General features: G+C 42.7%; 1 protein-coding gene across 1 annotated transcript; it reads left to right on the top strand.

The window, feature by feature from the left end:
* Positions 1–2,327: 2,327 nt before the first annotated feature.
* Positions 2,328–5,033, top strand: LOC139925834 (toll-like receptor 4). Its single transcript, XM_071917326.2, has 3 exons — positions 2,328–2,393; positions 2,540–2,703; positions 2,801–5,033. Exons 1-3 carry the CDS (start codon positions 2,328–2,330, stop codon positions 5,031–5,033), a joined length of 2,463 nt encoding a protein of 820 aa, XP_071773427.2.
* The last annotated feature ends 17,372 nt before the right edge of the window (positions 5,034–22,405 follow it).

Here is a 22,405-nt window from a genome sequence, read left to right as displayed (position 1 = left end):
CTCTATCCATAAACCCTTGTGTTTAGGAGTTCTTTCCTGTAGTTGGTTCAGATTACATTCTCACTCCTAACAAACCGCACCACAGTCTTGTTAGAGGACTGAGACTCGCATTTCTAGACGTCTCCGTGAGCTTATCTGGTACCACCAGAGTTCAAATGGCACTGTTCTCACCTGGCCAAAAAAACTGAACTAAAGGAGGAAATCCTCCAGAGTTTGAATAAACCGCTCCAAACATGCTTGGTGTGAATGCACCGTAAAACAGGCAGGCTGGGAGACAGACATACACACACACAGGCAGAGAGATGACCAGCTTGATGTGCCTTGAGGAACAGCAGACATGCTCCCAGCTCGCATCTTCTACATTAAAAGAACGGATCGTTACATTGGAAATCTATGGAGCACGGGACACAATACAGCGAGCCTCCGAGTCACTTGTCAGCAGAGAGCAGAATGTGGCTCCATCCCATGGATTACTCAAAGAGACAGATGGAAATAAAAAGGCCAGTCGGAACAGGTTTATTATAGATTGTGCTGTCAAACACTGAGCCATATATATATAATAAATGAAATGCCTGGAGAGGTGGGCAACTGAGATGATTGATAGTAAACATACACCCAAACACACAAGCAGGCACGTATATGCTCAGGTAAAGATGCACGGACACACACACAGAGACATGCATATACACACACACACACGCATCCTCACAAGATATACACTCTGTCACAGGCGAGGTACAGCTTTTGTGTTGATATGGCTTTTCTACCATCTTCCTATATGAATAATGACTGGGCTGAGCCCGTTTTCCTGGAATCCATAGATACCTATATACCCAGCCCATCTCCTTGCCTTCCTATACCGTACATCCCTCTTCCCTGCTAAAGATTGCAGGCTGATTTCCTCCACAGAGGGTAATAATCTCTACGACTACCAGGAGAAGAGAGACGAGCAGGCTCTTCTATTTGTGGTGTAATTTTGTTTTCGACTGTAGGCGAGTCAAAGCGGACGAGACATTTGAACTAGAGTACGGCTTCAACGAAGGCCAGATAAACCATTTTGGACCTGCTGACATGAAATTTTAGGAGTTTGCGACGCAGAAGTTTTGCTTTGCCTGCCTTGACCTGTGCCAAGTCAGCTGTGAATCAGTGCAGGTTCCTAAGTAGCAGTAGGTGCAAAAAGTACTGATGGCTCAATTGATCGATGTGGATTGGACATTAAGGATTATTGTTGCTTCTGAGAACTTTGTAAAGATCCTGTATGCCGAAGCTTTGGAAAGATCCAGTGTGGTAGAGCTTTAGAGAGATCTTTGGTCAAGATCCTGTCTGCAGTGTGACGCACAAGGCTGAACCCTGATACTAAATTAATAGGTGAGAGAGAGAGGAAAGAGAGACAGAGACAGAGAATCAGAAAAAGATAGAGAAGGGGGAAAGTGAACCCAGCGCAGCAGCTTTGGGGCATGTGACACATGGCACACCACAGAAACTCTGTTTCTCTCTGAATGGCTGCTTTAATGACAGCAGGAAACTCAATCTGTGAGACAAAACAAATCATTGGAATGGGCTTCAGCAGGCTATCACATACACTAGCACTACTCCCTGCTGGAATATAACCCGACTGTTGTCTTCAAATGTGAATACCTATGGAGAAGATATAAAGCACAAGGCCAAAAAAAGGCTGATGTGCTTAATACACAGGTGAAGTAAGTTATCCATTGGAATTTGAAGTCAGCGCCATTAAAAATATGGGATGCACTGGCATTCAAAAAACAAATCAGTGAAATTGTGGCTGAAGCTCTATGTAAGAAGAACATAAATTGCATGGCATACCCTATGGGCCAAAACAGTATTCCTGTAAGATGTTTATTAGATAGACAACATGTGGCGCAATACATGTGCTGCCTTTTGACAAAAAGTGGGGTTAAGGAAAAAGATTGTATTACAATCTACCAATAGTAAAAACAGGAATCCTTGTTAGTCTGAATTGGAAACATGTTTTGTATATGAGTTATGAAGTACAATATATAGTTCATACATGTGATTCATTTCAAATTCATAAAATCAAGGTGGATTTCTGAATAGAGTATTACAGAGGCTGACTGTGTGAGTGGAGGAGCAGCTGTTCAGTAAAAGTAAAAGTAAAAGTGAAAAAAACTAATTTTATTTGGGGAACAAAAAGGAGGAACGAATACGTTGTTGCGATCATGCTTCATACCCGCATTAAAACAATAGAGCATTCTTCTAAGGGTAAAACAAAAGCATTTCCCAGAGACGACAGTGCTGTGTCTACAGTTCTCATTGCACTAGCATTTAACACACAACGAAACAAGATGCTTTCCTCTGTCTTATGGATGTTTATTCTCCCACATGTGGTGAAGGGTGACATGTGCACAGAGGTAAAGTATGGATGTATTGACAGTGATTGTGATGGTTGGTTAATTGACATAAAAGTAAAAGTGAAATGTCAATGTCATTGTGCTGTCAAGAGTTGCATGTTCATACATTATACCAAATAATCATGTTATGCGCTACTGTTTTTCAGGTGATTACCAATATCGATTATGCTTGTGTGGGAAGAAACCTCCGCTCTATACCAGATGTTAATCCCAAGACACAAACTCTGGATCTCAGCTTCAATTACTTCCCATCTTTAAATCAGAGCTTTTTCCCTCGGCTGTTTGATTTGCACCTCCTTGATCTGACAAGGTAGGCAGATTTTAATTTAAATAAACTGCTGATTTGATCGTGATTACGGTTAGTTGGTTCCCCTCTGCCAATAATCACATACTCATTGATTCCACAGATGCCATATCCAACACATTGATGATGATGCTTTCCAACATGTGAGGAGTATGGCGACTTTGATTTTAACAGGAAATCCTCTTGTTCACACATCAAACGACACTTTCATTGTATTGCACCATCTACAAAAGCTTGTTCTGGTGGAAACCGGTCTTTTCTCTATAATGGACGTTCATATGTGTCATATGACCAATCTGCAGGAGCTGAATGTCGGGAAGAACAGTCTTCCCTCCATCTCCATTCCAGCTTGTTTCAGCAAGTTTAAAGACTTCCGAACGCTAGACCTCCACTCTAATAACATATCTGTCATTAGAACAGATCAAACGGCTGTCTTGGGGCAAATGCAGAACAACATTACTATTATATTATCCAGAAATCCAATATTATATATAGAAATGGGAGCTTTTCAAAATTTTTACCTACAGGAGCTCCAACTGCGGAGTGCTTTTGTAACACCTAATGCAAGCCGAGAAGGGCTCAAAGCCCTAGTGGGGCTCACTGTTGAAAAACTGGTGATAGGACACTACCAATTCGAAAGGACGATTTATCTTCATGACAATGGTTTCTTGGATGGACTGTGCTTCATAAACTTTAAAGAAATCTACTTCTATCAAAATGAGCGGGCAGTCGGACAACTACCAGTGTTGGAGTGCATGTCAAATGCGACCAAAATTACTGTTGTGCATGGGGACATAAGATTCGTGGAGAGGGTACAACTGTGGAAAACGAAGGAGCTTATCCTGGTAAGGACTAAAATGCAAACAATGCCGGTTGAGCAGCTTTCTCACCAACACACCTTGGAAAGAGTAACAATCACAGACAGCGCACATCCGATTTTCTTTGTTTATGGATTTTCCGACATGCCATCACTCAAATATGTGGATCTGAGCAATAACCAAATCATCACAAAAAGTAACTGGCAATTACTTTTTCATGAGACTCCTAACATTCAGTACCTTAACATGAGCTTCAACTCTGTGGTCAATTTTGATCTCAAGGGACTGCAGGGTTTTAGGAATCTCGAGGTGTTGGACTTTCACCGCACAAAGATGATCGCTATAGGAGAGTATGCGAGCATTACGGACCTCGCTCGCCTGCAGTATTTGGATATCTCCTACACAGGCAGCACGTTCGTCAACCCACTGTCACTGCAGGGACTGGATAATCTCAGAGTTCTCAAAATGTCTGGCAGCCTTTTCCACAGGGACGTTTTACAACATCTCTTTGTGAATCTCACTCTTCTGGAGATGTTAGATGTTTCCTTCTGTGGCATTGAACACCTGCCTTTGACGTCTTTGGGTAATTTAAAGAAATTAACACACTTGATTGCCAGTGGAAATAAATTAATGGCTGTTGACTTTCTCCAAAACCCTAACATTTTATCACTGATTAGGATAGACATAGCCAGGAATCACATTTCAACTATTCCTGACAATGTTCTTCAAAATCTTCCCAAAACGCTCCAAATGCTTGACATGTCCTTTAATCCAATTGACTGCTCTTGTAGCCAGACTGATTTTGTCATATGGATCCTGAAACATGAAAATATTCTGAAAAATCTGCATCATACTTATTGTAGATCATCTTCGACTTCCACTGAGATCAGAGTACTTGACTTTGATATTGGGTACTGCACACACATTTTCAGGGTTAAAATCTTTGTAACCATCTTTGTTGTAGTCTTCCTACTAGTCACATCTGCCTTGGTGTACAGGTTCCAATTCCACTTGCGTTACTGCTTCGTTTTACTGAAATGTTACATCGCACCCCAACAACAGGAATATCGCTATGATGCTTTTGTCATCTACTCCAGCAAGGACGAGGTCTGGGTAATCGAGGAACTAGTGGAGAATCTTGAAAAAGGAATTCCTCCCATCCAGCTGTGTATCCATGAGCGGGACTTTAAGGTGGGAAAACCCATCGCCTCCAACATCATGGAAGAGGGCATCATGGGTAGCCGTAAAGTCATCGCGGTGGTCTCACGCCACTTTGTTGACAGCTCCTGGTGTCGCTTTGAGTTTGAAATGGCTCAGTCCTCGCTGCTGCTGGGGGGGAACCCTAACATCATTATTATTATACTGGAGGACGTGGAAGAAGACAGGAGCAAGAAAGTCTTTGGACTCCACAGGTACCTCCAGGGGAACACTTATCTGAAATGGAAGGACAACCCCATTAGCAATGTGAGATTCTGGACTCGGCTCAGGAAAGCTGTCATCTCAGAGACAGGAAAATGAAGGGCTGGTTGACAAGGACTACACCAAGAAAAAAAAATCTTATTTTCACTATCTCAAGGCAGATTGGAGTTAGAAAAAACATTAATCGGAAGCAGAGCTGCTCTGGAGGCAGAAATAATTGATTGAGTTAAACCTCAATAGGCGGAGCCAAAGAATCACAATGTGATGTTAGACTGAAGTCCAGTGAAAAAGGCAAGAGGTAAGAGGAGCTAGCTAATATTATGAATCCTAGCACTCTGCTATTAACTGAAAAAATCCAATCTAGCCATCGTAAATTGTCTAGTTAGCTAACCTTCCAAGTTCAAACTAGCCATGCTAACCTATAGCTACCTAGGTAAGATAGGTAGTTAGCCTGCTCACCTGCAACATCATGAATGATGCCATGGTCATGAATGAAGTCATTGCCATTTATATTTTTGATTTTGATTTTGACCGGAGTTCTTCTATTGTAATTTTCCACGCAAAAACTGTGGTCCTTTGGCTCAGCCGATTGAGGATTAACTCAACCAATAAGATCATTTCTGTCTGCAGAGGAGCTTTGCCTCCGAGAAATGTTTATATAACTAAAGCTTCAATCTGCTATCTCAAGTGTGACATTTATTTGTGAATGCCAGCATAATCCAACATTTTGTTAACATTTTTGAGAGAGGAAGGTCCTCACGTGGAAATGAGGGCTTTTACAAATCAAACAGTGTGTCACTAGAAAAAATTCAGTTCCATATTCTACAGTTCTGGTGCCTACATGTTTCAGTTTCTCATCTGTTCCACATGGCCATATTCCCCCTTTTCTTACTAACATACTGAAATGACATCAGTTCTGACTTAATATGGACTCATCCATTGTAGAAAAGACAGATGACTGATTCTGATTCATCTAAGTGTGCAGAAAAGGGTGCACAGATGCATGTTTTGCGCTGACGATACTGTGAGTTTAACTGTTTATGTGCAATAAAACTGATGCTGTCCTAACCTTGTGTCATTTAGTATTTGCATCTTAGATGAGTCATTGTGGGTGTAGATATTATGGAGAGATCTTCTGTGCTAGAGCTTTGTAAAGATCCACTCTGCAGTGTGAAGAGTAGGACAGGATTCTGCTGTCATTAGGGTGTGAGACAGAGAGAGAGAGAGCATCTCTTGTCTCTTCCCCTCTAATATCCATTCAGTTGATATACCATGAGGTTTCACACTCAGGGATGAAATGGAAATGAGTTTGTAGCTTATTTGGCTGAACAGCCTGTTAGACAACAAATCAAAATGATGCTATACAACAGGAATACTAAGGGCAGACAGTCAGTCCTACTGTTTTTATATGTTTTCACATCATATCATTCATACCAGTGGACTGACTCTCCATTCATCCAGGCAGCAGCCTCGGCTGACATATCAGCTTGGTGGAATTATTCAAATCTCTAGACGACTAACGGCTGTGACTGGACTGAGTGTGACATATGGATAGCTTTCACTCATCTCATCTCATCATGATGGATAGGCCTTCTCTCGCGGTACGCTGTGCGGCATTTTAAACAGAGTTCCCACCACAGGGAAGCCGGAGCAGATCACCACGACTGCTCCAACTCATCAGTGCTTTATCACTGGAACGCTAAATGGAGATCACTAGTCATTAGGCGCTAACCGCATCTGCTTAAAGTTGCCGCTTCTCAGTCATCAGAATCACTTTAACCATCAACTATCATACATATGCAGTAACTTGTCCTGCAGAGGCATATTGACAGCGTGCAGAGCTTCATTGCACACACACACACCCACACATATCACGTAACTCAAAATCTGGAAATGTTCATGTTTTCACTTCAGTTGAAGGATTATTATTATTATAGCTTATGGCTATTATAGGTTATAGCTTATAATTATAGCTCTTTGGGTTGAGGAAAAACCAAACTCCATTGAGAAATGTCATCAAGCTAAAAACAAGTCATTCTTTTTCTTAGTTTCTGAAAAGGTGAGATTTTGGAGGTATGAGATTTTCACCCAACAGTGACGATATGTTACAGGACAAAAGGAGCTCACATAATGTATAAAGGGCCAGTGCAATAGTAAACTATACATATATCTCTGCATATAGCGTGTGTTTGAGCAGCATGGCATACAATGTGGTAGAGGGAAGTGTAGTGATAGTGCACAATAGTGCATCGGTCTAGTGTGCCATGAGGAACTAACACAGAATAGAATAAGATTCATTGAAATAAATTAGAGAACATATTGTACTGGCCGTGAAAAGTGGCTGAAGTACACAGTTTTGTGAAGACATTGTAAATAGTGCAAAAAAAAAAAAAAATTGGGGTAATAATGATACATGGCATGGTAATAAACAATGGCAGTAATAAGGTATGCAGACAGCTCTGTTGGGTGGTGGGGGATTGCGGGACTTGCGCTGGGTGAGTTTTCGGAGCGCCGGGTGTCAGTCGGGTGGCAGCTCTTGGCAAGAAGCTGGTGCGGTGGCAGGTGGTCTCGGTCAGTATGGACCGCCGCCGTCTCCCACAGGAAGGTGTTTTGGAACAGGTGGTTGCCCGGGTGAGAAAGGTTGGTGGCGATCCCCCCTGCCCTCTTCTTCGCCCCCGGTGTTGCGCGACTCCTCGGTGAGCGGCGGCTGACAGCTCGCCGCCCGCTCAGCAGCACGGACAACACGCTGCGGCGCGGCGGCGGGGCCAGAGGTGGTCGACTGATTGATAGGTCTGGAGGGCATCTGAGCATCTAAACTAATTATGATTAATGGCTCCGCGTCTGCTGGATCACAAACTGCAGATGCGTGAAATTAACTTTAATTACTCAGTTTGTACAGTTCAGTTGTTTTTGTTTTGCTTTGTTCTGCTGGAACACTGACGGAGTCGGTGTGCCGATGAGCTAAGTGCATCAGCCGTTGAAGACTGCTCAAGGTGTGCATTCAAAATGTCTGTTCGGGGAAAAGGATGCACTGTTTATCGTATCAATAAAAATAGCTGAAGCGGTGCCTACTTTCATTGGGTATTTTGAATATTTCATCAATATAAAGTATTTTATGTTACCTAACAGGATTTATTCATGGAAGCAAACTACTGTTATGAGTCATCTTCACTTGAAAATGCTGACAAGACAGATACAGGTGCATATTAAGCAGAGATGTCATCGCAGATAGTTCCAAACTCTCCCTCCTACTCTGCTGCTACTTGTGTTTATATTTTCCTCTCGGATGCAGAGGCAGGTATGACTAACACAAACTGATAAAGACTCGCCAACATTTCCGATTATGAGGATCAGATGCCTATTGTGTGGCTGGGAATGGTGGGCTGGGAATGCCCTTACGTGGATGGTCTCGGCGTGAAAGCCTTTCCTCGTGGGTTGTCTACCTGCTAAACAGCCCTACCTTATAGACGGCCTCCCTGATGTGAACATGATAAATACTCTTTTAAAGCTACATTAAACTGCATCATTTCATGCTGGCTGGCTCAAAGTTGCATATATCACGCTTAATGGAGTCATAAGGCCCCATGCAATATTCATGAGTTCCTCTCACATTCAGGAACCATTGTCAAAATAGGCTGAGGAACTAGTCAAATACCTGCTCTCTCTCGCTCTCGCTCTCGCTCTCTCTCTTCCCCTCACTCTCTTTCCCCAGAGTGCCAGCATCTTTTGGCTGATCAGCAGCCTCAACTCGTTATGTGTTGATTTAAGGTCATTGACTGCACACCATATGCTACTGAGTGGTCCCATGCCCCCTCGCTATATTCATGTGGAAAGTTCAGGAAAGTATAGAGAGGTAGCCCAGTTTACCCCCAGGCTATCCCTTTCCATCACGCCTCCTAAGGTAAAAGCCCTCTGGCAACCTCAGGTGAGCGTGTTACCAGATTTTAAATGGCTGCAACTCCAGCTACATCATTCAGACTAGTAATCAACACCAACCATCTGCTCCAAAAATCCTATGCTTTGACGCACTGCCAGTCCCTCCAGACCAGCCAACATCTCAAGTGCTTCTTCCCAGCAACTTTCACCGTACTTAACCAGCACTCCTCAGACTCATGTCTCAAGCCCGCACAATCCCCACACTCCTTGGCCCCCTGTACACCTTGAATTAATGCATCTTGTATCCAGATAATATCCAGATGTGAGGTACCTGCATGTGTCTCAACTGTCCAAATACAACTGGATTGCTCTTCCCTCTGAAAATGCAAGTACACATCAGCGGCCTGACAACTTTCTCTCACAGCAAGTGTAAAATTATAAGCATCATTTTGCAGGTTGTAATATTTGTCTTTGCCATTTAGCACAACACCGGCCTCAGCTGGTCCTCTGTGTGTGAACGCTGCTAAGCGAGCCGCCAGTGTGTATTATTGTTGATCTCCTGTAAGAGGACAAATACAAAAAATCAGGCAATGCAGCGGAGCACACAACAACAAAGACTATTTCTTTCTGCTTGTGCAGTTGTTGCACATTTACACCTGGATTTTTATGAAATGGATAAGCTGGATCCAGATCAAATCCAAATGCCCAAGATGCATGTTAATGCCAGTGATAAAGTGGGTCTTCCTCCCCATACACTAGACTATAAACTACTGTCTATAAAGCTGACTGCTGTCACTGTTTATTACTGTGCTATCTGTTATTACCCAAGTGGGTTTTCTACAACCTTGCATACTTCCGATTTTGCACACCATGATACTTTTCAGGCTCAAGAACGTACGCTCTCCATTGCTTTATATACTGTATGTTTGTATGGAGAATATGGTGCATTTCTTTACGAGAGGAGAGGTGCGCTGTGAGCTTTGTTTACTATTGTGCTTGATGTGCTTGATGCGGAGTGCCATGGAAAATGGCAGTAACAAAAGTAATTTACAGTGATAAGGAACACTCTTTAAGTTAATGTTTTGGAATAAAAGCCTCAAGGTAACAGTGTGGGTAGTTAATTTGTGAATTTATGGACAGTGATTGAGGTTGAAGGCCTTCCCATAAAGGTTCAGTGTTGCGCTGCACAAGGTGAAGTTAGCGTCAGCCGCCTTGGCTCTGGAGGTTGTTCAGTTAAACTCCCTGGTGTCTGAACTGTGAACCGTTAAGAGACGGGAAAAGTTTGCTATCCATAGTATGCTTTCCATTGTCCTTTTGTACAGAATGTGTCAGCATGTGTCATCAAGGCAAATTCCTTCACATTTATTGTTCTTGGTAATCAAAGTGAGTCTCATTCTCATTTGACTCGTGACCAGGATAGAGCTGTCAGTACTGCAACACATATGTAACACACCCACATACACACTAGGCTTGACCGCTGACATGTTTCAATATCTCACACTCACATACTTCCACTTACATAGTAGAGTTGAGAGCAGTGTTGGGGTTGTTACTGGAAAAAAGTAATAAATTATACATTACTCGTTACATTTCTTAAAAGTAATGAATTACATTATTTATTACTCCCTGAGAAAAGTAATTAGTTACGCTACTTGCTACATTACTTTTGCGTTACATCCTAAAACAATTATGCTACTTGCGTATATATGTATACCAAAGTCCACATTACCAGCAGAAGTATCTAAATAATGACAGACACAAAATCGTCCTTTTAAGGTTTTTAATAAACATAGATCCTACAGCTTTCAAATCCGACTTTACGAGTCGTATTTACCACTTGAAGGCAGGATAAAACAAAGGGGAATCTTTCATAGATATTAACTCAAGCTACCCCCCAAGTTTGACTGTACACCTTAAATCTAGAGAAAGCCCACAGCTCTGTCAACATGACATTTCCTCGACCTTTATATTTGTCACTAAGTGAGTCAGTGGCGCTCCACCTGTGCTGCTTCAGAATCTGCACACGACATTTGATTTAAACGATCACTGCAACATTCAGTGATCCAAGTCCCACTGAAACTGTCCATTCTGCATATTTATATGTCACAGAGCTAAAGTTTTGCATCAGCCTAAGCATCAGCATCAGCCTAATGATATATCACAAATATAGAGATTTTTATTTTTATTTGTATTTCATCTAAAAGCCATCTATTCACTCTCTAGTCACCTCAGGGAATACCGGTAAGCTTTTATGATTTTTATGGAATAATGTTTCCTCCTCATTTTTTTGCAGCTGTGAAAATGTTGTTACAGTAAACAGTTTAGTTTAATATTGACACAGTACATAGTTGTGTTTTTTATTTTTTTTATTTTTTTCTGAGGGTCTTATCACTGCTGATTTGTCTTTGTTTAACCCCCCACCTCATTATCTCATGAGTGATTTTGCCTGTAATTACATATAATTGGTCTTCTGCATCAAAAATACTCACACAGATAATCTCCCATTCTCCTCAGGGAGGAGGATGATTGTTAGATTGCGTGGATTTATACTCAAATGGAGCTTAAACATTCTTCCCAAGACACACGACAGACAGAGATTTAAACTAAAGCGTAATTACGTTTTCAATCTCCAGCGCTGCAGTGGATTAACATATCTGTCTGTGGGGAACCACACACAGTCCGCACAATAAAACATGTTTATTTGGGTGGATCACCCACATTACTGCATGGATTTTCCATAAATGGCATTATTCTCAACACGGATGTCCCTTCCAAACAAATGGCAGAGGGCAGAGTGTATTGATTGAGTGGAGAGTCGACAACAAGTGAAAAACTTACCGCATAGCAGAAGCCAACTGCTTATTGCCCTTATTCACCACAGTCAGCACAGAGGAATGTGCTCACCAGGCAGTTATCAGCGTGCAACACGGATGCATCACGCAAGGTCGGGCACCATCAGAACGGAGCAACTTCACGAAATTGTGAAGCGAGGCTATCTGAGGGAAAAAGCAAATACAAAACATGAGATTAAACCCAGAGCTTGTGTTTTTTAAGTGGATGTGAGTTATCGCGGCGTCCCGCAGAATCCACTTGTCCTCAGAATGCCCTTGTGATTCAAAGCACCGTCCTACAAGATAAGAAATGACCCCCCCAAAAAACAGATAAACTCTCCCTGTGGACAGGCAGATTAATCAGTGCCTTCCCATGCAGACGCAGGTAAGCATGAAAACACCTTTGTTAAGGAGCAGCTGTCCGGACCCCAGAGCATTCCTCTTCTCCCACTGAGACCAGGATGGACGCGGTAAAAATGGAGCTAAAAACTCACTTGAAGCAGGAAATAATTGGTTAATCAATCCCTAGACTTACCTCTTTGCTGTTTTATTATGGATATTTTAGTTTATTTAACCTTCATCTAATCAGGTTAGCGGCATTGAGATCAATAATCTGGCCGAGACAGCAGCAGCAAACAGTGTGGCTAATTGTGCCTGGGCCACCAAACCAACCAGGGTGAATTCTTATTCACTGACAACATTTACAGCCTTGATGTTTTGTATTTATACACCCTAACATTATGCTCCATATCCTTAGAGGAGCTTCTTTGACAGCCACCCACTTAATGTAGGCATTTAAAGCTGATACTGTTGGCTCTAGGCTACAGTTTACACAAACTTGGTCTATCAAGTTTGTTTGGAGATAAATATAACATGAACATGAAGTAGCTGACTGTTAGCATTATTATAGATGAGGTTTTACCTTCAGTACCTTTCTGTTCAGTTACTGTACAGACCTTCTTGGGTAATTTGGCCTCCAGCTCTGCTCATCTCTTGAGACTATAGATTAGTTTCTTTTAGTAAGAAGAAGTAAACAAAAGTAAACTAACTTAAATGAAACTGAACTAGCCTTAACTAAATGAATCAAAGGTCTGCGTACTAGTGATAACCAAATGTAAAGTATAGCCGAGAGGAAATGCTTTGAAGTGTCTCATCTGCATGCGATTATCATTGTAAATGTTACAGTTTCTGCATCCAGTACACTATAGAAGTGCTGCGGTCTGCACAGAGCGCGCAGCGTAACAACCAGCAGCAGTCTGCTTTTCATGATGCCATATGGTGGGAGAAGCAGGCATGCTGTGCTGGACATCATACTCTGCATCGAGAATACAATAAAAGTCAAAGAGGAGTTTTGTTCATTGTTGCGTAGGCTTTGCCATATGAAATAAACTTTGATAAATGAAGAAATACAAATCATTATACGCTGACAATCCTGCTGAATTGGAGATTATTTTTCTGAATTCTGCATAGAGTGGATTTAATTGTCATTTGATCTGAGTTACAGACACACATTACGTACATGAATTTATGACGGATTCTCAATAACACTCTCTCACCATCAGTCAACCGTTTATTTTTTCTCCCAATTTTATTTCCAGTTCTTAGATACAGTGTCTATTCTTACAAATCTAGAAACAAAAAGAGGACAGAGAGAAGTTAATATCACAACAGCCTCTGTGGAGCAGAAGCAATTGCAGACCGTCTACTTTCTAATCTTCCCGATTCTGATTGATCGGTTAAAAGGTTAGACAGGTTAGAAAGAAAGATTGCAGTCAATTATGACTGGGATACGTTCATAACTGAGCCACAGACACACAAGAGAAATATGCAAAACAATATGCTGGATATTTATGTGCGATGCTTCCTTAATGCATCCACATTGATAAGTAATGTTTGTTGTTAAAGCTGCACTAGGCAAATTTTCACATTGCCAGCCCCAAATGGCAGCGAGAGGTAACTGTTTGAATTTTGAGGACTTCAGAATTTCATTTGGGTGAATAAAGAGAATCTACAATCTAAAATAATAGGGATGGGACGCTCTTCTCTGTTGCAGTCCTACTTTGTGATTTAGGCTGATAATACATTAAAAAAATCCCTAGTGCAGCTTTAACCTGATAATAAGGATGAGATACTTTGTTTATCCCTGTATGGAAATCCTCTTTTTTCTCTTCCCCCCCTCCACAGGTCAGAGGTCAGGGTCTACAGACGACCCTGGAGCTTATTATATCACTGTATACAGGTATATATCTAACTGTATCCTATTATTTCATATACGAAAAGGAGCCAGTTTCATCTTTTTGCATGACCAGCTGCAGCCGGCCAATAGAAAGCCTCTCTGGCTGCCTTCATGGTGGGATGTGCAGCTTATTTGAGTTAGAAAATCTTTTGGTGTTCAGGGAGAAAAAGAACAACTGGCCCCCAGCTCCCCGGACTCTCATTTAGCCTGGCACTGTACCACATATGCACATGCACAAACACACACACACACACACACACACACACACACACACACACACACACACGCACGAGCACACACACTCACAAAGGAGTTGCTTTCTATCCCTCTTGGGGAGTAATTAGAGGCTGGCCCGGTCCATCTGGGAGCCCCCGTACCACTCGCCATCACACACACACACACACACACACACACACACTCAGCAGCAACAGACAGCACAGCGCTACATTGTTGCTGAATGAGCCACAGAAATATTTCAAGTGGAGCTCGGCGGCGTGATATCCATACACGCGGCGTTGAGAGAGCTCAGAATGAAAGGTCAGCTCGTACACCGAGACGGCCTTATTCTTCCTGGCTCCGCAGCAAAGGTCAAGCCCTCCGCTGGTCTCCTCGGCAACGCACACCTCAGGGAGGGAAACAAGGCACCCAGGACAGATAATAACCCTCTAACAGACTGGTTAAGGGTCAGTTCTGATACGCATTATGCTGGTGTACAGGAGGGCTAGGGATCAGATAAAAAACATCCCCCGGAGAAGCTGGAGGCCATTACGGCTCCTCTGTGGGGACACATCTGTCTTGGTTTGCCACTTCCTGGTTCCCCGTGATGTTGACAGCTCCACGGTTTTTCCGGCCCGATGGGAGGGAGAGGTGGCCCAGCCTCATTAGCCAATGGCAATCCTGTGACCCGGTCTTATTAGTCAATGACAGCTTGGAGGAATCACCACACGACACTAAACTACATGGATCTGGCCAATAGAAGAGTCCCTGATGAAAGGAGCTTTCACTTCATCAGGCTCACAGACACACGTTTTACAAAAGGTAAACACATTGGTTTACATGTATTACAAAGCCACTAAAGTCTGTCTGTATGTTTTTGCAAGTACAACCACTTAAGTCTGTCCATATAATAGTTATTATAAAGCAGTGCAGAACTTCCATGATGGATTAAACTAAATAAGAAATGGACTAAATATTACTATAATGACTATATTTATACTTTTTTCTATGGAAATGGTGATAAAAATCATAATTACCCTGGGCAATGTACCTGCACAATAGACTTTTGTTTCTCTACACACATATACATATATACTGTATATGGTCTTTTTTCATATGCTAAATGCTATTTCTTTTTTCATTTTTAAATCTATGTCCCTCATGATTAATGTGTGGCCATACAGTCATTCATTTGATAGATTTCGCTCAAATTATAATCCTGTGATGATGAATCAAACATTTCATCAATAAAGCCAAACATTGAATGAATTATTGCCATTTTAGCCTATTACTTGGCTTAACTATAATTACCAGAAAGCCCTTACTTGTAGCTGGCATGTATATCTCAGTAGGGAAACAGATTTAATACTATTTTTGCCCAAAGGACCATGTTGTCAGCTGTTACTGTCACTGAAAATGCATTGCTATTACAGCAGAGAGCATAGCTGCTTGTTAGGAAATTGACCTGGGTTTTATTCCTACCCAATGCAATATGTTTGCCTGCAGTGCTGAACCTCTCTAGCATAGACAGCATGATTTCTGTGCCATTTGTGGGCAGTCAGCATGTCTCTCTGAGCTGCTTCGCACTCAATTCACCTGTTGTGGATTCCCAGCCAGTGTATGCTTTACTCTGTATCCAAATTCATCATCTCTGGCACCCAATATATATAAATGACTGAGGATAGACTGGTAAAAACCAGCTCAGTCTCTCTAGAGCTATACTCAATGCAGCTTTCTTCGCTGCCATAGCAATACCCCCAACGCTTTCATGCATGATAGCCTTGTGCAGCCAGTACATTTCTGAATGTTTTCACACAGAAGTTTGGGTTCATCCAGAACACCCAAAACAAGAACCATTCCCCTAGACCAACAAGCCAGATTCATGTTCATCTCTGACTCAGAAATGGCTGCATTCTGGACTTGTGTCTTTTCTGTGATCACAGTACGTACAGAGAAGAGGGCAATCTGGTCATTTGCATAGCTGAGTGGTCAAAGGCGCTGCATCCAGGTTGCATATTTCCATGGAGTGGTTGGTTGGAATCCCAGTTCTAACATAACTAAGCAGCCATTAATCTTGTCATCAATAGCAAAAGACAGTGCCTTAATTGTACCTGGCATGTGCATCAGACTTGCAGATACATTTTGATAGGGCACATATGAGGATAAGAGAGAGCTTGGCATATTTTAGGCATTGCACATATGGCAACGGAGTAAACACTGCTTGTAGTCTCCAAACTGCTGTCTACTGCTAATTAGTCATCTTTAAAACTTTAAAAACCTATTTTAGCTACAACCTATTGTTATTACAGCACAATACCAAGACACCAAGTGTTGGTGATAAATCCCTGCTGCACAGAAATAACCCTGCACTGAAACGTAAATAGAATGATAAGCTATTATCAGACATCCACATGCTAACATGTTGTAACATTGTCGTTCTGCACGGAGAGAAATTCAGTGTAGCACTGTAAGTCTGCACTCACAGTACCGCGTTATCTGCATACATAAAAAGCTCATACAATCATTTTGACTTCACCTCATTTGCATGAAATACGAACAACAAACAGTCCAATAACACTCCTTTAAGGGACCCCGCAATCTACAGAGGTTGAAACAGTTCCACTAACATCCCATAATTACTTCCTTTTCTTCAGATAACTTCCCTGACCATGCTTAGAGGGGTGGAAGGCACTGAAATTAAATGGCTGCTCCTTACTGGCCTGCGTCTAAAGGGACCTGTTTGTTTCCCTCGTCCCTCTGCTAGACGGCCCTGCTGGGACCTCGCAGTGCAGGAGAGAAGAAATGCAGGCTTTTCTGTTTCTCTCTCTCTCTCTCTGTCTCTCTGTTTGCTTTTGCTTACAGCTCCAATCAGAGCTCCCACATCTCGCCTGCAGCCATTGCTTTTGAACACAGTGCCAGCGTCTCTCCCAGCCCCTGACAGGAGCCTTCTTTACCATCTTAAATGGAAAGTGATGACACTGAATGAGGATAAAAAATATGGCTTGTTACAAGAACATGCTGACTATAAGCTCAGCCACACGAAGAAGTACTTACTCCCACAAATACCATAATACCCGTAAACTAAGGCAGGCCTTAAGGATCAAAATTGTTAATATGCTTGCAATTGAGAAATCAACTGGCCAGGAAATGTGACTGTTTTCACAAATCATATCACACCTCTATATGTCGGATGCAATTAATATTAATTTAAATGCTCTGGTCACTTGCAGGCTACAGGGATGAGATCGTGACCAATAGCGCATGAGACCACAGACAATATGAAAGTTGATTTTAGCTGAGCAGAATATTAATGAGCTGCTAGGATACTGTGCGAAAGCAGCGGACTGGAGGAGGAAATCACCATATCACAGAAATATAGCACAAGGAAGATGTGAAATTTCTCAAATCAAGCTTGTACACAGGCAGAATGTCAAATAGTGGCTCGCTACTGCAGGCATCGTAATTCCTGTGGGTGCTGGTGTGAATTCAATTGAGAGTGTTCTCCTATAAAATGGACAGGACTTTAAAATAAACAGTGCTTTGTGTTTCATAATTAAACCCCTATGAGGGACTACCTTCACATCCTCATATTTCAGTCTTCTTAAAATGCTAAAAGATACTTTAGGAATCAGTGTGGACAACATGTGTGTTGAAACTGAGACAGTCCCACAGTTGTCAGGCATCGCGTAACATAGATTTACTAATTCATGTATGAACTCAGTGTTGGAGTACACAGAGGACCTTATGCGATATTATCAGCAAAGCAGCTTTAAATCTTCAGCTAGTTCTGCTGCCAAGTCCAGCACAATACACCTGACCTGCTTAAAATGAGACAGCATGGCCATGGTTAGACAACTTCCACTGAAAGGTCAAGCAGAAGGGCAATGACGTACAAGGGAGAAGCGAAAAATATTCCCTAATTGGGGCAAAGTGAGCTAAGTTCTTAGGAATCATAATCATCCGAGGCCTGAAAAAAGAAAATGCAAGGGCTTGTCCAGCAGTCCAACCGGGGGGCTTCTCTCACCCTCTGCACCCCTTCTATCCAAAATAATTCACATGACATTTTCTAACAAAGAGTATTCACAGCCTATTTAGTCATATTTTAGCCAGAGGCACAGGCAAAGCATAGCAATGCGGCAGACCCGAGCCATTAGGATGCCTTAGGGTGCGTTACGGAATGGAAGTCATTGAATTTCAGCGGAGGAGTTTGAAGGGGGAGAGCCAGCGCTGTGGAGGACACCTCCGTCACGGGACAGAGAGGGCCAGGAGTTCGCAGATCCGCCGGAGAGACAAGAGTTTAAAATAAACAGATGAACCAGAAACCAGAAAGACGTCAGCATTCCTCTCTCTTGCTTAATGTCTGGTTTCTCCAAACAACATACCAACGGCGCCCCGGCATGTCACAGGGATGAAATAACAGTGTTTGGGATAAGTGTATAACTGATGTTGAATTCATAAGCTTGTTGCTGTGAAATCATCCAGCAAAAGTTTGCCGCGCCAATGTCTCCAATGAATGTCAATGAGGAAGTCTTATGAAGTGTTAACTGTGGCACCGCTCAAGGCTGGAGAGGAGCGAGCAGGGATGGCAGACTGTGTATTTTCCCCAATATGGCCAGTACAGCATATCATTAAACACTGCAGGATGACCAATACAGCATGGTAATTCTGGGGAACTTTCCACAGAGCCTCTCGCTCTCTCTCTCTCACACACACACACAGCATATATACACATGCAAGCTGCACAAACATGTTACCTTCCAGCCCCTTACAGTGCCTAATTTGTAAATGATGAGGTCCCGGAACACCAAGGGGTTGGTGTTCCCGCGAGTCCGTCTGGAGGGAAAAGGTTCCGGAACATATCAAGACAAGCGCATTGGAGGCACGGTGGTGCTCAGTACAGCCATACAGCTTACTGTAGACCCAACAGCCTAAACATTACTAAATGACCGACTATGACCTTAGAGCTCCGACTACTGGGGACCTATAACAATATTTGATTATTGTATAGGCTACATAATGCTCATTTTGTCCAAACCGATGGGTTTTTACAAACCTGCCCCACTAAAGATATAACTGCGCTGTGCACAACATAAAAATGCCTGCACACTTGGCTGTGAGATATCCTAATCATACATAAACACATCAAGGAAACTGCAATGGCTTCAACCATTTACCAGACAAATTCTGGCTCGAGTAGTTACGCATTAATATTCAACACAAATACTTTAATAGGATATCTATTTTAAACGTAGGAAACAATGTCAGCGAATAATGAAATGACAGCAATAAAACGTGTCATGGTCATGCCATGCAGCTAGAAGTCGGCCTAAATGCGACACTCAGCTGGACCGCGCTGGTTTTGAAATGCCCACATTGATGTGGGGCTTACAGCCCTTCACTCAACCAATTATATTACCAATTATTTCTGGACACTCAACATAGCATGCGCAATTGCCCACATATTTAACTGTGGGACATACAGGTCCGCACTCCAAATAATTTCTGTTTTCATCTATGCAAATATGAATTTAGATGTTATTGTCCCAGCTGAGAACTGTAACACGTTTACAAAAAAAAAAGAAACATGCTTACCTTGTCTAATTTTCCAAAAATAGTCCACACAGCGAACATATGGACAGCAAATTCAACTGTCTTTTAGCCATGACGCTGTCTGAAGTTTACCATAACACACTCTGCAGAGCAGCTCACTCATGTGACGAGATTACTCTGCGCTTGCTGCTACTTTCTAATAATCACCTGTCTTCATATGGAAATGAGCCAATTAGGTTTTGCAATGGAGGGGAAAGGAAGAGTCAACTACTGGGATTATTACATGGCAGACAAAAAAAACAAAACTTTCATGCCACCAGAGGTGCCGGGTCCACGCAAATAAGTACTGGAATGCAAGTAGTCCAAAACTGCGAGGTGCCAGATCCTGTTCCGGCAGGATCCAGCACAAATTAAGCACTGCCCTTACACCAGTGTGTGTCCTGATGTGTCAGTATGTCTGACTGCTCAAGGATGCAGCACATGTCCTTTAACATGAGCATGTCGGAAATATGGATTTGGCATGACAATTAGTTCCGCTCTCCTGTGCTATTTGGTGCTGTTCTAATGAGGAAGAGACAGGCAGACAGATTGACAGGTTTGCATTAGATTGCTTTGTTACAGGGTTTATAATTAATCCTACTGAGACCGCAGCCGACCGCTATCTGCTTGACCAACAGAGAAATACACTCATTGAATGCATATATAACATATATTATGCTGTCGGAGCGAGTGTCGCTCCGCAGAGAGTAACTAGGTCTACTCAGAGAATGAGGTGGTGCCCATCATTTATGATTTGCTGTTTTAAAAACTTGGACATTCAACTTTAAGGTCATAGCGAAGGAAACATAATAGTAGTTTCTCCGGCTCGCAGAGCGAAGCACGACTGTAAGATTTCACAACAGGGAGGTGATCGCACTTCAATGTGATAATCTAGAGAGGGAAACAGAGTGAATCCTGGTGGTGGCCGGTCCCTGGCTTTATAATGACTTCCATGTCTCCCCTGGCACCTGGCTATCTAATGACCCCTGGCTATCTGAGGTTCATGATGGCCTATCTAAAGAGCGCTATTTTCTGGCTATTTGTTTGCCATCTCAGTGAAGCAGAAGGGTAATGAGCCTTCGCAGCGGGAAGCGCTACATCGCAGCTTCCCTAAAAGGAGCATCTAACAGTTTACAGCCACAGAGCTCTCCTCTACAGCACTTGCAGTGTTATCAATAAGATGACCAGATACTGTAGATGTGTGGGCAGATGCATACTCCTGTTAATGGATATTAGCTCACTCAACTCAGAGGCCAGCATCACTATGAAACCGCCTCCTGCTGAGTGCTGGAATTGGGACAAGTTTGTGTTATTTTCCCGGAAATAGCCAGGATGTTGGGGAGACTGTCCAGTGTGTTGATGTTTCTCTGCTCTCTTCTGTTGTCTCAGCTTCCAGCCCTGTGATGGAGTTCCCTCACATCATGTTGTGTGTTGTGTGTTTTATTAATGTCTGTGCTTGTGTAACTTAGGAGGATTCACTGGTCTGCAGTTCTTGGCAGCCATGGAAGTCAGTCCGACACAAGGCAGGAGACAGGTTGGGGCAATACCACAAACAGGCATGCCGGCTGTCTATTGTTTGATGGTAGTCTAAATACTGCTAATATAATTGCAACGGGAACCATTACTGCTGTTTCTCTGGATGTACTTACCAGTGTGTGTTGTAGGGCCTGGTGTTCGGGCAAAAGAGTCCCACAGCAACGGTAGCTGAATTTATAGTTCTGGGTGATCCCATTGCTAATTGAAGGGGGGACATCCTAAGGGGGGGGGAGTTAAATAAGGTTTTATTGTTAGTAGTTAATATTTCCTAAATTATTGTAATATATATATAGGAAACTACAAATTGTATAACTGTTAAATATAACTGTAAATGTGTTAATTTATATGTTTAAGTATGTTCTTGTTGGAGCTCCCCTGTTGGTAGTTTGGTCCACTAATTAAGCGCCTGGGTAGGGAGGTATATAAGGAGTGACTGTGTGTGGGGATACAAGGCTGTTTGGGTAATGCTGCTTGAGCTGGCGGTAGTACCTGTAAAAAGTTCTGCTCGAATAAATGTGCCTCACCATGGGCTTAAAATAAGTTGATCTGCCTCCTGCCTCCTCACTGAATCTCCGGTACAGGCCAACTTCACAAGCCCCATCGGACTTACTCTTGTGTGAGAGATCCCCGCCACAGAAAGTATCTGCTCTTGAAAGATTGCACATGAAATCTATTTGATGTCTCTCATTCCGCCTGCAGACACATTTCAGAGGCGGCGCCACTCTCCGCTCGTCTTTAGAAATTCGCAGAGTAGAAAATTCAGATTAGTTTTGTGGTTTGGAACCGCCGAATGACAGCGGCTCGGAGGGGTTATCTGCCCACAGCCGTAACTGTTGACCCATTCAAGTGTGCGACAGCTGCCACACCTCCTATTGGAGCATCTCCGGGAGCTGGACATGTATGAAATAACGCACAGAGATCAAATTAATCCATGCAGAAAGATAGTGTGGCTCAGAACACTCTGCGGGAAACTGTGATGCTGGCGATATGACATCCTACTGAGCATCCTGTAGATATCCCAGCCAGTCTAGTTTGACATTCTGTTAGAGCCGTCTATTCTCAGACGCAGATTAGCAGGACAAAGCGGAGGCATTATGCTGAAACCCCCCTGAGGTCAACCTTAGCCTTGCTACCAAAATACCGCCTCCACTCTCAGGCTCGTCTCTCCCAGGTCTGCTTCTCTTTAA

The sequence above is a fragment of the Centroberyx gerrardi genome, chromosome 9 (genome assembly GCF_048128805.1).
Source record: "Centroberyx gerrardi isolate f3 chromosome 9, fCenGer3.hap1.cur.20231027, whole genome shotgun sequence".
In the NCBI taxonomy this organism is placed as follows: Eukaryota; Metazoa; Chordata; class Actinopteri; order Beryciformes; family Berycidae; genus Centroberyx; species Centroberyx gerrardi.
The sequence above is the reverse complement of the archived record's forward strand: the minus strand, read 5'-3'. Positions and strand labels throughout refer to the sequence as shown.

Excerpts from the sequence above, each read along its gene's own strand:
- LOC139925834 (XM_071917326.2), top strand. The coding sequence starts at position 2,328 with ATGCTTTCCTCTGTCTTATGGATGTTTATTCTCCCACATGTGGTGAAG. Across the intron at positions 2,394-2,539 it reads AGGGTGACATGTGCACAGAG|GTGATTACCAATATCGATTA; the intron begins GTAAAGTATGGA and ends ACTGTTTTTCAG. Across the intron at positions 2,704-2,800 it reads CACCTCCTTGATCTGACAAG|ATGCCATATCCAACACATTG; the intron begins GTAGGCAGATTT and ends TTGATTCCACAG.